The sequence below is a fragment of the Pelobates fuscus genome, chromosome 5 (assembly GCF_036172605.1).
Source record: "Pelobates fuscus isolate aPelFus1 chromosome 5, aPelFus1.pri, whole genome shotgun sequence".
NCBI classification, from domain to species: Eukaryota; Metazoa; Chordata; class Amphibia; order Anura; family Pelobatidae; genus Pelobates; species Pelobates fuscus.
Window position 1 is genome coordinate 84444432 of NC_086321.1, and position 16890 is coordinate 84461321.

At 44.0% G+C, this 16890-nt stretch overlaps 1 protein-coding gene across 1 annotated transcript in view; it reads right to left on the reverse strand.

The window, feature by feature from the left end:
• Nucleotides 1–16890, reverse strand: part of LOC134612012 (chondroitin sulfate proteoglycan 4-like) — a 70196-nt gene that overhangs the window by 24663 nt on the left and 28643 nt on the right. Inside the window, exon 5 of the mRNA XM_063456396.1 lies at nucleotides 14864–15040. Coding sequence (XP_063312466.1) covers nucleotides 14864–15040 — 177 coding nt within the window. The remainder of the gene's footprint in view (nucleotides 1–14863; nucleotides 15041–16890) is intronic.

Sequence of the window (16890 nt, forward strand, 5' to 3'; positions counted from 1 at the left end):
TGTTTGTTGACAAGGAATGTAGTGTGTGTGTGTAGGTGGTGCAGTGTGTGTGTGTAGGAGATCTAGTGTGTAAAGGACTCAGAGTGTGTACAGGAGATTGTGTGTGTGTGTGTGTGTGTGTAGGGGATTAAGAGTGCATATAGGGTAAGGGATATAGCGTGTATCTGGAGCGTAATGTGTGTAGTGGTGCAGTGTGAGGGGTGCTGTAGTGTGTGTATATATATATTTGGACGTATTGTATGTGTGAGGGGCGCAGTGTGTGTGTATGTAAGAGGGGTGCTGTGTGTGAGGGTGTTTTTATCTGCCGTCACATTCTAGGTTTCTAATTTTCTTTGTCTGTTAACTCACTGAGGGTTATTTTATATATTGTATATATATATATATATATATATATATATGTGTGTGTGTGTGTGCTGTATATGTGTGGGAGTGTGCTGTGTGAGTGAGCGAGGGTGCTGTGTGTGAGTGAGGGTGCTGTGTGTGTCTGAAGGTGCTGTGTGTCTGAGGGTGTGCTGTGTGTCTGAGGGTGCGATGTGTGTCTGGGGGTGCCGTGTGTGTCTGGGGGTGCCGTGTGTGTTTGAGGGTGCTGTGTGTGTCTGAAGGTGCTGTGTGTGTCTGGGGGTGCTATGTGTGTGAGGGGGCTGTTGAGTGTGAGTGTGAATTTATTTTTTATTTAAATATATTTTTTATTAATAATAAAAAAAAGTGATATCCCCCCCCCCTCCCTTCTTACCTTTAGCCTGGGAGGGGGAGACGTTCTGCCTGGGGGTAGGGAGCCATTTTGCCATCCTTCCCTGGTGGTCCAGTGTGAGAGTGAACTCTAGCCTGCGAGAGGAACACCAGCGGAGCTGCTGGCTAGAGCTCCGCCGGTCCTCTCCTCCCTCACACCCCAGCCGGTGGCCGCATGTCAGTGTCTCTGGGCCGGTGAGGGAGATCTTTGATCTCCCCACCGGCCCATGGAGGCACACAGCAGCATCCTGTGATCTCCCCTGCCGGCCTCGGCCCCACTGCCATCGCGGCCCACCGGGCATTTGCCTGCCACTAAGTCAGGTTTGTTAAACAGTACTTTTTCTAGGATCATATTTCTTATATCTGTTATGTCCTCGTTGGGTGGGGATTCACCCAAAGAGTATACCCACACCCTCTGCAAGTATGTATGTGGGTATGGGGATTTCTTCCTCATAGTGATCACAATATAGTGTCCTTTGAAATAAACTCAAAAAAAACAAAAGCACATGGGGTATTCTAAAACATACAATTTTAAAAAGGCCAATTTCAATAAGTTAAGGGTAGCTTTACAATATATTGACTGGCATAAACTCTTTAGTGAAAAGAACACTGAAGATAAATGGATAATCTTACAACAAATATTAGAAAGGTACATTTCTCAGGATGTACCATTCATAAATAAATAAATAAAAGAAACAAATTAAAACCAATGTGGCTTAGTAGAGAAGTAAAACGAGATTAAAAATAAGAAAAGGGCATTTAAAGCATTTAAATCGGACAAATCAGATGCATCTTATAAAAGATATAAGGAAGCAAATAATGCGTGCAAAAAGGCAATTAGATTTGTCAAACTTCAAAATAAAAAAATGATAGCTAAAGAGAGCAACACCAACCCCAAAGCATTTTCTTAAGTACATAAATTCTAAAAACCTCTAAAATTACCCAAAAACAAACTGAAACGGGTGTGTTAGTTAATGAAGACCAGGAAAAGGCAGGAATTTTAAATAACTATTTCTCCTCCGTATATCTTAAGGGAGAACCTATGGCAATAGATGTGCAAATGATTGCTACTAAAAACTTGCAGAATAATTGTAATTGGTTAACTCAAGACATGGTGCTGCAACAACTAAAAAAAGTTAATATAAACAAAGCTCCAGGGCCTGACGGTATCCATCCACGAGTACTTAAGGAACTAAGTGTAGAAATAAGTGAACCTCTGTTTTTAAACTTTCAAGATTCTTTTCTTTCAGGAAGTGTTCCGGAGGCTTGGAGGAAGGCAGATGTGGTTCCTATATTCAAAAAGGGTTCAAAATCCTTGCCTGGAAATTATAGACATGTGAGCTTAACTTCTGTGGCTGGTAAAATATTTGAAAGGTTATTAAGGGATAATATTCAAGAGTTCCTTGAGAAGAACATGGTTATCAGCAAAACCAGCACGGTTTTATGAAGCACAGGTCATGTCAAACTAACTTGATTGCGTTCTACGAAGAAGTAAGTAGAAGTATAGATCAGGGTGTTGCAGTGGATGTGATCTATTAGGATTTTGCAAGGCATTTGATACAGTTCCACACAATAGATTAGTGTTCAAACTCAAGGAAATCGGTCTAGATGAAAATGCTTATTATTGGGTAGAACATTGGCTTAAAAACAGAGTACAAAGAGTTGTCATTAATAGTAAATTTTCAAGCTGGACAGAGGTGGCAAGTGGTGTCCCTCAGGGGTCTGTTCTGGGACCCCTCCTATTTAACATGTTTATAAATGATCTTGAAGACAGCATTGAAAGTCATGTTTCAGTGTTTGCAGATGACACAAAGCTCTGTAAAATAATACAATATGAGCAAGATATTACTTTGCTGCAGAGGGATTTAGATAGACTGGGGGACTAGGCACTCAAATGGCAGATGAAATTTAATGTTGAAAAATGCAAAGTTATGCACTTCAGGATAAAGAATACACAAGCAACGTATACCCTTAATGGAAGCAAATTAGGGATAACAACACACGAAAAGGACTTGGGAATTGTTATAGACAACAAACTATGCAACAATATGCAATGTCAATCAGCAGTGGCCAAGGCCAGTAAGGTATTGTCATGCATGAAAAAGGGCATTCATTCTCGGGACGAGAATATAATTTTGCCTCTTTATAAATCACTGGTAAGACCACATATTGAATATGCTGTGCAATTGGCACTAGAAAAAGTGCAGAGGCGGGCTACAAAATTAAAAAAAGGAATGGAACATATCAGCTATGAAGAAAGGTTAACAAATTTAAACCTATTTAGCTTAGAAAAACGTTGCCTGAGAGGGGATATGATAACTTTATACAAATATATTCGGGGCCAATACAAACCATTGTGTGGAAATCTATTCACAAACCGGATTTTACATAGGACACGAGGTCATGCGTTTAGACTGGAAGAAAGAAGATTTTGTCTAAGGCAAAGGAAAGGTTTTTTTTTACTGTAAGAACAATAAGCATGTGGAATTCTCTGCCTGAAGACATGGTTTTATCAGAGTCCATACAGATGTTCGAACAGCTACTAGATGCATGCTTGCAAAAACAGAATATTCAAGGATATAATCTTTCAATGTAGGGTAATAACTGCTTGATCCAAGGATAAATCTGACTGCCATTCTAGGGTCAAGAAGGAATTTTTTTCCTAGCTTGTTGCAAAATTGTAAGTGCTTCAGACTGGGTTTTTTGCCTTCTTTTGGATAAACAGCAAAAAACTAATGTAAGGAAGGCTGAACTTGATGGACGCAAGTCTCTTTTCAGCTATGTAACTATATGGTTCATGTTTAAGGTAGTCGATCCAATTCCAGTTGTGACACTAGTTGATCAGTACTTTTTCCAGGATCATATTTCTTATATCTGTTATGTTCTCGTTGGGTGGGGATTCACCCAACGAGTATCCCCATTACCTCTGCAAGTATGTATGTGGGTATGGGAATTTCTTCCTCATGGAGATTTCTTCCTCATTGCATATGGTTAGAGATGTCCCGAACAGTTCGCCGGGAACTATTCGCCGGCAAAACCTAGCTTGTTCACGGTCGCCGCGGCGGGCCCCCTATTCGTCATCATTGAGTAAACTTTGACCCTGTACCTCACAGTCAGCAGACACACTCCAGCCAATCAGCAGCAGACCCTCCCTCCCAGACCCTCCCACCTCCATGACAAATAGGGGGCGGACCGAACATCGCATATGTTCGCACGCCACGGGGACCGCGAACAAGCTATGTTCGCCAGCGAACAGTTCCCGGCGAACTGTTATCTCTACATATGGTTCATGTTTTCGGTAGTTAATCCAATTTCAGTTGCACTAGCTTTCTCTTGACAATGTTCCAATGTTGTGTTACCAGCTGTTTTGGTGTTAGGGTAGATGATGGTCACTTGCTCATCCATAGTTCCCACGTACATTTCATTTAGCCTGCTTGTGCCTGCTGTTATAGTAGCATTCAAGCGGTCTTGGTTCTTGTTTTAAATCCAGGAATGGTTTGTTCCAGTAGCTCGCTTGTCATCAGATTGCCCTGGTTCCCTATCATCTGATGCAGGAATAACCTCATATTATTGAGGTGGGCAGGGTATACATCGTTAGGTATATCGCCCAGGGTCACTTACTGGTCGGACCGGGATTGTGGTTCCTAGCTCTAAGTCAATGATATTGCTATCCAGTCAATATATTATTATAATATCTATCTTTCTATCATATAAAAAAATCCTGATTTTATAGTGATTTTAGCTACCTCGATATATAATGAACAATACAGGGAGTGCAGAATTATTAGGCAAATTAGTATTTTGACCACATCATCCTCTTTATGCATGTTGTCTTACTCCAAGCTGTATAGGCTCGAAAGCCTACTACCAATTAAAGCATATTAGGTTATGTGCATCTCTGTAATGAGAAGGGGTGTGGTCTAATGACATCAACACCCTATATCAGGTGTGCATAATTATTAGGCAACTTCCTTTCCTTTGGCAAAATGGGTCAAAAGAAGGACTTGACAGGCTCAGAAAAGTCAAAAATAGTGAGATATCTTGCAGAGGGATGCAGCACTCTTAAAATTGCAAAGCTTCTGAAGCGTGATCATCGAACAATCAAGCATTTCATTCAAAATAGTCAACAGGGTCGCAAGAAGCGTGTGGAGAAACCAAGGCGCAAAATAACTGCCCATAAACTGAGAAAAGTCAAAAGTGCAGCTGCCAAGATGCCACTTGCCACCAGTTTGGCCATATTTCAGAGCTGCAACATCACTGGAGTGCCCAAAAGCACAAGGTGTGCAATACTCAGAGACATGGCCAAGGTAAGAAAGGCTGAAAGACGACCACCACTGAACCACAAGACACACAAGCTGAAACGTCAAGACTGGGCCAAGAAATATCTCAAGACTGATTTTTCTAAGGTTTTATGGACTGATGAAATGAGAGTGAGTCTTGATGGGCCAGATGGATGGATTGGTAAAGGGCAGAGAGCTCCAGTCCGACTCAGACGCCAGCAAGGTGGAGGTGGAGTACTGGTTTGGGCTGGTATCATCAAAGATGAGCTTGTGGGGCCTTTTCGGGTTGAGGATGGAGTCAAGCTCAACTCCCAGTCCTACTGCCAGTTTCTGGAAGACACCTTCTTCAAGCAGTGGTACAGGAAGAAGTCTGCATCCTTCAAGAAAAACATGATTTTCATGCAGGACAATGCTCCATCACACGCGTCCAAGTACTCCACAGCGTGGCTGGCAAGAAAGGGTATAAAAGAAGAAAATCTAATGACATGGCCTCCTTGTTCACCTGATCTGAACCCCATTGAGAACCTGTGGTCCATCATCAAATGTGAGATTTACAAGGAGGGAAAACAGTACACCTCTCTGAACAGTGTCTGGGAGGCTGTGGTTGCTTCTGCACGCAATGTTGATGGTGAACAGATCAAAACACTGACAGAATCCATGGATGGCAGGCTTTTGAGTGTCCTTGCAAAGAAAGGTGGCTATATTGGTCACTGATTTGTTTTTGTTTTGTTTTTGAATGTCAGAAATGTATATTTGTGAATTGTAGCGGATTGGTACCGGGCTGTCCCACGACATGTATGAGAATAAGTGTATTTGGTCATATGGCTGGTTTAATGTATATGTACATGTATAGAAAGCATGGTATCCGGGTATAATGACAGTTAAATGTATGTAAAGAATTGTATTCCTCTAGTTGTTCGGTAGAATCATTCAAATAAAACAAGGGAATGAAACTACCGAACAACCAGACCACCCAGGAATGAGTGTGCCTCCAATTACCGTTTGCAACAATGTTGCAAACAGGTAATTGGCAATCAGTGCAGTGTGGTCTTTGTCCTCTGGGTGGCCGCCATTCGGGAAACAAACACGTGGCGGCGGCCATCTTAAACTACCGAACAGCGGTGTTTTGCCGTCGAGTGTCTGGAACTAAAATCGGACACTTGACTAGGCAAACACCGCTGAGACCTCCATACTTCCAGAAATTCGTATGGAAACTACCGAATGACCCGCCGTTCGGTAGAAAGAGCCCCATAAACAAGGGAATTCATTCAAACCCTCTCCAGGCTCTATAACACAGGCAATTCGCCTGTTTTCATTCCCTTGTTTGTGACCGACCGCAGGGCCAAAATGCATGGAACTGTTTTCGGATACTTTACCCATGCGGTCGGTCAAATCTTTGGAACCCCATATCTCACGAACCATTCATCCGAATGGGCTAATTTTTAAGTATGTTGGTCCCCCAGAATAGAGCTATCTGGGGATGTTGGATTTGTGGATGTACCCCAAGTATTTAGGGTACATCCAAAACTCGGGGAAAACTGTGTACACAATAAGGGGATTATGATGCTAGAGGAGGGGAGGAGATCTGTGGGAGGTTACTACTTAGAGATTGGATAATGTCTTAAGTGTTAGAACCTCCTCCCTTGCATGGGAGAGGGCTTTATAAGGAACTGTGGAATAAAGCTTGTCAGTCTACTCCTGAAACTGTGTGTCGTCCAGTTATTGGGATTGCGATGGGGATACTGCTGTATTACTTTACCTGCTGGAAACCTTGCCTATGGACTTAACATCACCTTGTTCCTGAGCCTCACTGGAATCTCTAGTGGAGAATAGCTGTGCAAGATCGGCTCTCCGCTACATTGGTTGGCAGCGCTGGGATCCAAACTCACAGAGGAACAAGCGTAAATGGAGTACGGATGGAGATTGATTTTTCTGCGCTAAAACGCTCCACGCTAAAGGACCTCCTAGAGGCAAGGGGTATACAAGCCAGCAATAAGAAGAAAGCAGTACTTGTTACAGAACTCATGGCAGAGTACAGAATGGAGGGCGATTCAGTTCCGGCACAGAGGGAGCCGGGAGGAACACCACAAGGATCGGAATTCCAGAGGCAGGTTCAGTTCAGGCTATCCTTTTATGGGGAAAACCCCCCAACAGAAATTGTTACCAGGACAATGGCCGAGGTACAAGAATTCATCCTAAGGACACAGGCACCAGAACAAAGCTCTGCAATTAATGTGCCACAGGAAGGTAAGCCTAAAATACCATACCAGGCTTTTAAAACATATGTGGAGGCAGAGGAAGATATAGACGCTTTCCTGCAAGACTTTGAAAGACTGTGTGCACTGCATAAAATTAACGCAGAGGACTGGGTACCTATTTTGGCCGGAAGGTTAACCGGGAGGGCAGCAGAGGCATATCGGACTGTACCTAATGACGAAATAAGGAATTACAGTAAAGTGAAAGAAATTATACTCGCCAGGTATGCTATAACACCCGAGGCATACCGGCGGAGGTTCCGGGATCTAAAGAAAACAGAGAAGGACTCGCACGCAGAGTGGGCATGCCGATTACAGGGGGCAGCGCTCGGGTGGGTGCAAGCTAGCAAGGCACGTTCTATGGAGGATGTAATACAAATGTTGCTGATGGAGCAGTTCTATGAGGGAGTAACCAATGAGGTCCAGGAATGGGTAAGGGACAGAAACCCTACTTCCCTTACCGAGGCGGCTAGGAAAGCGGATGACTACCTGGATGCACGCAGGTCACAAAAACCTGCAGCTCCAAAAGCAACCTTTAAAACATTCGGGGGAAACAACTACACCCCAGCTCCACCGAGACCACTACCACCACCTCCACCACCCGCTGCACAGCCCCGGTTCCGACAACCCACCGCTGGCCCCTGTCATCACTGCCAGAAGTGGGGACATTATAAAAGGGAATGCCCACAGCTACGGGACCGTTCCACCTGGATTCATCCAGGCCCACCTCCACCCAGGGCGGCCGCAGCCCACCACTACCAGGACCTAGTCACCACCCCATATGGTTCCGCAGTCCCCATTACTACTGTGGAACAATGGGAGGTACTGCACGAGGCAGATCCGGTCCAGGCCAATGTGGATAATCTACGGCACCATCGACAGACGGTATATCTGAATGGTACAGCAGTCCGGGGATTACGAGATTCGGGAGCCACCATCACTTTGGTACAGAGCCACCTGATTTCAGATCAGGCAAAACTGAACAAAACTGTTGCCGTCCGGGTAGCTGGGGGAGCAGTGTACCGGCTACCTACAGCAAGGGTACATTTACATTGGGGAGCGGGGGCAGGGGAAGTGGAGGTGGGGTTGATGCCACATTTACCGGCGGAGGTTTTATTGGGGAACGATCTGGGGAGGCTCACTTCTGCTTTTGAGCCCCAGTCACCCACCACAGGAGAGGTCAACCCTGTAGTCACCCGACAACAGGCCCGCACCCAGGACCACAACACACTGCCGGAGGTCCAGGTAAGCAACCCTACCCCCCCTCTAGAATGTGTCCCCTGGGCTCCACCTAATGAATTTGTAGCTGAAGTCGCAACAGACCCCACGCTTCAGGTGTATAGGGACAAGGTTGGCACGGGTTCCCCCGGGGCGGAGGGAGAGAAGTTTATCTGGGATAAACAACTTTTATACAGGGAAACAACCAAACAGATTACGGGGTTAGACCCGATAGCGAGGAGACAATTAGTGGTACCACAGCGGTACCGGGCTGAATTACTCCGGATAGCGCATGATATTCCGCTATCCGGACATCTAGGGGTTAGTCGCACCAGGTACAGACTAACCCAGAGTTTCTTCTGGCCAGGGATTAGCCAGGAAGTACGCAGATATTGCACGACTTGCGATACCTGCCAGAGAGTGGGAAAAAGGGGGGATCGCAGGAAGGCTAAACTTCACCCCTTACCCATAATAGAGGAACCTTTTAGCCGAATAGCGGTGGATCTGATAGGCCCCCTCAATAAAGTTAGCCCGTCAGGAAAACGGTATATTTTAACGGTCGTAGATTATGCCACCAGGTATCCAGAAGCAGTGGCTCTGACCAACATCCACGCTGAGACGGTCGCGGATGCCCTCATGCGGATATTCTCCCGGATGGGATTACCCAGGGAGATTATCTCGGATCAGGGTACCCAGTTTACCGCAGAATTCACCCAACACCTCTGGAGGATCTGTGGCATTAAGCCTATTATCAGCGCCCCTTACCACCCCCAGACGAACGGGCTCTGCGAACGATTCAATGGTACCTTGAAGCAGATGCTCCGAACCTTCGCAGAGACCCACAAGGACTGGGAACGATTCCTGCCGCACCTCCTATTTGCATACCGGGAGGTGCCGCAGGAATCCACAGGGTTCTCCCCGTTTGAATTATTGTTTGGAAGGAGGGTCCGAGGCCCATTGGATCTTATTAGAGAGCATTGGGAGGGAGACCGGAGCACAGATGGCACTCCCATCCTACCATATGTGTTGGCCTTTCGGGACCGCCTAGAAGCGTTGACCAAGACGGTACGGGAAAACCTTCAGGAGGCCCAGACCTGCCAGCGTACATGGTATGATCGGGGAGCCAGGGACCGTAGCTTTCAGGTCGGGCAGAAGGTACTAATTTTAAAACCTGTCCGACATGATAAGTTACAGGCCGCCTGGCAGGGCCCATATAAGGTGGTGGAGCAAAGATGCGATACCACCTATATTATCGGCCCCTGCACAGGGACTGGGGGGCGACGCATGCTCCATGTGAACATGCTGAAGCCCTACCACGAGCGTACTGAGGAGGTAACCGCCATCTGTGCCCCTAACACGGAAGAGTTTGACAGCTTACCCCTCCCCGATTTGCTGGGGGATGGGCAGCTGTCCGGAGATTTAGGGGAGGTTACGCTGGGAGATCGGCTGAGCCCACAGGAGCGGATCGAGGTACAGCAACTATTGGAAGAGAAACGCGACACGTTCTCTAATGTACCTGGATACACGCCTCTGGCAACTCACCGGGTCGAGACCCCAGGGCAACTACCCATGCGCCAGACGCCATACCGCATTCCAGAAGCGGTACGGGCAAACATGCGTAAGGAGATCGACGAAATGCTCCAACTGGGGGTGATTGAACCCTCAGACAGTCCTTGGGCATCTCCTGTAGTCCTCGTACCAAAGCGAGACGGTACGACCCGCTTCTGCGTGGACTATAGGAGATTGAACGAGAAGACTGTATCTGACGCCTATCCGATGCCCCGGATAGACGAGTTACTGGACAGAATGGCCAGGGGCCAATACCTCACCACTATTGACTTGTGTAAAGGGTATTGGCAAATCCCCCTGGCCCCAGACGCCATCCCGAAGTCGGCCTTTGTCACCCCATTTGGCTTGTACCAGTTTAAGGTCATGCCATTTGGGATGAAAAACGCCCCAGCCACCTTCCAAAGGATGGTGGATCGACTCCTAGATGGATTCCAGGACTATACATGTGCCTACCTGGACGATATTGCTATTTTTAGCAATACGTGGCAGGAACACTTAGCTCACATCGGAGCTGTACTAGATAGGATAAGGGAAGCAGGTCTGACCTTGAAGCCGGCCAAGTGTAGTATCGGCATGGCTGAGGTACAATACCTGGGACATAGAGTAGGGTGCGGTAAACAAAAACCCGAACCCGCCAAAGTAGAGGCTGTAGCCCAGTGGCCCACCCCTAGGACTAAGACCCAGGTTTTAGCGTTTCTAGGGACAGCAGGGTATTACCGGAAGTTTGTTCCCAATTATAGCGCCCTGGCCAAACCCCTCACTGACCTGACCCGTAAGAACCTTCCCCGCCAAGTAAACTGGACCCCGGAGTGTGAGCAGGCATTCCAACAATTGAAAAATGCACTGATAAATGCCCCTGTCTTGGCAGCTCCCAATCCAACTAAACGTTTTCTTGTTCACACAGACGCTTCTATGTTTGGATTGGGGGCAGTACTGAGTCAAGTCGGGGCAGATGGCGGGGAACATCCAGTGGCTTACATCAGTCGCAAACTGTTACCTCGAGAAGTAAGCTACGCCGCCATCGAAAAGGAATGCCTGGCTGTGGTGTGGGCCCTAAAGAAGCTACAACCCTATTTATATGGACAGCCCTTTTCCTTGCTCACGGATCACAACCCGTTAGTCTGGCTGAACCGGGTGGCTGGAGACAACGCCAGGCTGCTGCGCTGGAGTTTGGCGCTACAGCCTTTTGACTTTAATATCCAGTACCGGCCGGGTAAGCAGAATGGAAATGCTGACGGGTTGTCAAGACAAACTGACTTAGAGAAATGATCCGTGAGCCCCCGGACATCCCCAAGCCGATCCGTGTTGGATCAGACTGTGTATGCCGGCTTGTGGGCAAGGGGGAGCAGTGTAGCGGATTGGTACCGGGCTGTCCCACGACATGTATGAGAATAAGTGTATTTGGTCATATGGCTGGTTTAATGTGTATGTACATGTATAGAAAGCATGGTATCCGGGTATAATGACAGTTAAATGTATGTAAAGAATTGTATTCCTCTAGTTGTTCGGTAGAATCATTCAAATAAAACAAGGGAATGAAACTACCGAACAACCAGACCACCCAGGAATGAGTGTGCCTCCAATTACCGTTTGCAACAATGTTGCAAACAGGTAATTGGCAATCAGTGCAGTGTGGTCTTTGTCCTCTGGGTGGCCGCCATTCGGGAAACAAACACGTGGCGGCGGCCATCTTAAACTACCGAACAGCGGTGTTTTGCCGTCGAGTGTCTGGAACTAAAATCGGACACTTGACTAGGCAAACACCGCTGAGACCTCCATACTTCCAGAAATTCGTATGGAAACTACCGAATGACCCGCCGTTCGGTAGAAAGAGCCCCATAAACAAGGGAATTCATTCAAACCCTCTCCAGGCTCTATAACACAGGCAATTCGCCTGTTTTCATTCCCTTGTTTGTGACCGACCGCAGGGCCAAAATGCATGGAACTGTTTTCGGATACTTTACCCATGCGGTCGGTCAAATCTTTGGAACCCCATATCTCACGAACCATTCATCCGAATGGGCTAATTTTTAAGTATGTTGGTCCCCCAGAATAGGGCTATCTGGGGATGTTGGATTTGTGGATGTACCCCAAGTATTTAGGGTACATCCAAAACTCGGGGAAAACTGTGTACACAATAAGGGGATTATGATGCTAGAGGAGGGGAGGAGATCTGTGGGAGGTTACTACTTAGAGATTGGATAATGTCTTAAGTGTTAGAACCTCCTCCCTTGCATGGGAGAGGGCTTTATAAGGAACTGTGGAATAAAGCTTGTCAGTCTACTCCTGAAACTGTGTGTCGTCCAGTTATTGGGATTGCGATGGGGATACTGCTGTATTACTTTACCTGCTGGAAACCTTGCCTATGGACTTAACATCACCTTGTTCCTGAGCCTCACTGGAATCTCTAGTGGAGAATAGCTGTGCAAGATCGGCTCTCCGCTACATGAATGTTGCGATGTTATATTGGTTTCACTGGTAAAAATAAATAATTGAAATGGGTATATATTTGTTTTTTGTTAAGTTGCCTAATAATTATGCACAGTAATAGTCACCTGCACAAACAGATATCCCCCTAAAATAGCTAAAACTAAAAACAAACTAAAAACTACTTCCAAAAATATTCAGCTTTGATATTAATGAGTTTTTTGGGTTCATTGAGAACATGGTTGTTGTTCAATAATAAAATTAATCCTCAAAAATACAACTTGCCTAATAATTCTGCACTCCCTGTATAAGGTATTTGTTCTTCAACAACTGAGGCTATTTGTTTAAAGGAACACTATGGGGTCAGGAATACAAACATGTTTTCCTGACCCTATAGTGTTAAAACACTATTTAGGTCCCCCTCACCCCCTTCCCTTTAAATAGGACAAAAATTCACCTTTCAGCAGCTCGTAGGCCCCGCTCTGCTTCCTTGGCTGAGATTATTTATTTATTTATAAAATATTTTACCAGGAAAGATACATTGAGATTTCTCTCGTTTTTAAGTATGTCCAGGGTCCACAAATCATTGCATTGTTACATTAGGGTACAGTAAAATGCAAAAACAATATTAATACACAATATATACAAAACTGTACATAGAACAGGTAGGAAATATATAATCAACCATGACAGGTGCATTCTGTTTTGAGGTATGTAGAGAGGTATCTCTTATAGGACTTTAGGTTTGGGGAAGATTTGAAAGTGTGCGGGAGGTCGTTCCATAATAGCAGTGCTCTGTAGGAGAAGGAGGATCGGGCTGCTTTCTTTTTGTATCGAGGTAGACTAAATAAAGTGCTGGTACTGGATCGGAGGTTATAGGAGGTGGGAACAGCCGGGGAGAGCATTCTGCTCAGGTAGGGCAGGAGCTTGCCAGAAAAGCTCTTAAACACAAGGCTGGGAAGGTGAAGGGTGTGTCTGGATTCCAGCGATAGTGGGTCCTGTTGTAAATGGCCGTGGAACAGCTGATTGAGCTCTGAGTTCCTTGCTGGACTGGGTATGTTTAAAAATCAGACTGTTGTAAATGGCCATGGAACAGCTGATTGAGCTCTGAGATTATCAAAATTGGTCAATGCATCTCAATGGGGAAAGTATAGCACCTCCATGCAGAGCACTGGAAGTGTCCCTAGGGAGGAATGTTTTCTATGTAAAGACAGTGTTTACATTAAAAAGTCCGCAGGGACATACTATACTCATCAGAACAGCTACATTAAGCTGTAGTTGTTCTGTGACTATAGTGTCCCTTTAAGCTGGAACCTCAGCACCCTCTGTTTCTGTAGTTTCCCTTTAAGCAGGGCCCTCAGCACCCTCTGTTTCTGTGTATCCAACTTGTTGCAACTACTTGTTTCTTATTCCACCTATTGTACAGCGCTGGATAATTTTTTTTGTGCTCTCTCTCGCACTATAGCTTTGCATGATAGTGGAGGAAACATTTGTGTCGATGACGTGCTGCAGCCATTAACATAATTTCTGTTGTAGAAGATCTGTCATACAATAAAAATGTTCCATACATTATACAGAAATGTATTCTTACTATTTTTAAATGAAACAAAGAGCTATGGCATACGTCGTCTAGTGCTCTTTGTTTTCCATCAGATCTTTTTCCATATTAAAGATTAAAATAAAACTATTCAACAAAAGTTTTAAAACAATCTATGGGAGGTTAAGTAATATAGGGACATATCTTAATTCTGGTGCTATTATACTGAAATGAATTATGAAATATATGAACGCTGCATAATAACAACAAAGAGTGTTATACCTATTAAGAGATTAGGTATTACAGTGACATCTAGTGGAGGTTAAATAACATGGAGTCTCTAATTCAATAAAGCCCATTAGCAACTGGATTGAGACAATATGGGAATGGGCCTTTTTAGTGAATGGGCAGCCATTGTTTCCTAATTTTGGTAGGTATGACCTCAGGGGTTCATAAGTGAGGTCTACAATCTCCCTTATACTAGTATGAAGGTTGCATTGACCCCCTGGACTTTTTCTTTTTACATTTTTACGTTTACATCGGTTATGTCCTAGTGCCCCCTCACAATGTAAGTAGTCATACTGTTTAAGAAAGTTTTGGCTTCATACCTGAGGTCTGCTGTTTGTCTGAGCTAAGCCCGGCAGTGCAGGGCTAATGGAATCTCCTAGCAGGAGCTCCCTGCTCTCAAAGCTAAAGAGAAGAGGCCGTACCCCAGGTAAAATGTCAAACTGTTCTGAAATGCTGTAATGAATATGGTGCGTTGAGTGTTCTTTACCTTACAACCTGCAACATTTAAAAAAAGTAATTGGAGTAATATACTTTTATATTTATATATAAAAAATTGTTACCCGAAATATCCTGTTAGTTGTAATAACTGGAAGCTCATCGTTTACTGGGGTCACTGTTACATAAATTGTTTGCGGCAGACTTTGCTTGGCAAGTTCAGTGTTTTTGACTATTATGGAAAAATTATCGAAGGAAGTTTCACTGTCATCATGGGTGTAGTAGATCAGCTCCTGCTCCGCCTTAAAAGAGAAATAAACAGCATTTAATAATTTGCTAAATAATCTGATCAGAACCTCTATGCAACAATAAGGAGTACAAGCTCTAAATATTATAAGAAAAAAAGTGGGGAGTAGGTTAGCGCTAATAATATATAAAAAAGGCAGCAACCTTACAGAGGGTCACCCTCTAACCCTCTGAGATAAGGATGTACAGGTAAAAGGAGAGAAAAGGCTGCGCCAAAAATGACTTAAAAATACAATAAAATAAGTCCCAATAAAAGTAAACAAGTAAAACGAAGGATAAATGTCAATGTTTGTTGTACTGGATACACTGGTGGAGTGTTCTCTCTTCTTGTGATGCTTTGAATCCTCCCGTGATATGTAAAATATAAAAGGGAAAAGGACCAATTGTGCAGGTTGTGGGGTACGTAGTAGGTAAAAAAAAAAAAAAAATGTGTAAAGAACTCACATTTTCATGAGCTATAACCAGCTCAAGTGGAATAGGCGTTCTGCAGTATAATCCCTGCTAGTAGGATATCACGGAAATCTGGTCCACTTTGGGTCTGGTGCTGTCCAATTCTCAGGAGAAGGGAGAGAAATATATAGACAACAGATAGTGCTCTCCGTAGATAAAATGTGGTATAGATGCAAAACAATAATAAATATACTCACAGTGTAAAGTGCAGATGACACTGCACTTGAGATATGGCGTGGGTGGTATAATCCCCACCTTAGGATGTATAAAATAGCCAGGAAAGGAGAATATAAAATAGTAGTAATAAAAATATGAATGGCACAAATGTAAAGCCAAACGTAATTTATTGTTTAAAAGTATATAATAAAATCCATTAACGCGTTTCACCACTAAGGTTTTTTCATTTTGATTTTATTATATACTTTTAAACAATAAATTACGTTTGGCTTTACATTTGTGCCATTCATATTTTTATTACTACTATTTTATATTCTCCTTTCCTGGCTATTTTATACATCCTAAGGTGGGGATTATACCACCCACGCCATATCTCAAGTGCAGTGTCATCTGCACTTTACACTGTGAGTATATTTATTATTGTTTTGCATCTATACCACATTTTATCTACGGAGAGCACTATCTGTTGTCTATATATTTCTCTCCCTTCTCCTGAGAATTGGACAGCACCAGACCCAAAGTGGACCAGATTTCCGTGATATCCTACTAGCAGGGATTATACTGCAGAACGCCTATTCCACTTGAGCTGGTTATAGCTCATGAAAATGTGAGTTCTTTACACATTTTTTTTTTTTTTTACCTACTACGTACCCCACAACCTGCACAATTGGTCCTTTTCCCTTTTATATTTTACATATCACGGGAGGATTCAAAGCATCACAAGAAGAGAGAACACTCCACCAGTGTATCCAGTACAACAAACATTGACATTTATCCTTCGTTTTACTTGTTTACTTTTATTGGGACTTATTTTATTGTATTTTTAAGTCATTTTTGGCGCAGCCTTTTCTCTCCTTTTACCTCTAAATATTATAACAATATCCTGAAACTGCATATTAATGCTAATTTATTCCATGGGAAAGGGAACATTAATTTTGGATATGAGTAAAATTTTAAAACTACTGAACATACAAAATACATTTTACTTCATTTACGATGCCAGGGAGTTATAGAAGTTGAAAGCTTATATAATTTGTTTAAATTCTGTGAATACCTCATATATGTTTTGGGGTCCGTTTTGGCAATTAGACCTTGCACATTGCACAGAAAGCAAAGGAGCAAATTTCACGTTTTTGTATTACCGTTACTTATATGAAGGCTTGGACTTTCACTGTCAGGATGAAGACACACCGCTTAAATGTTTGTATTAGACAAAATG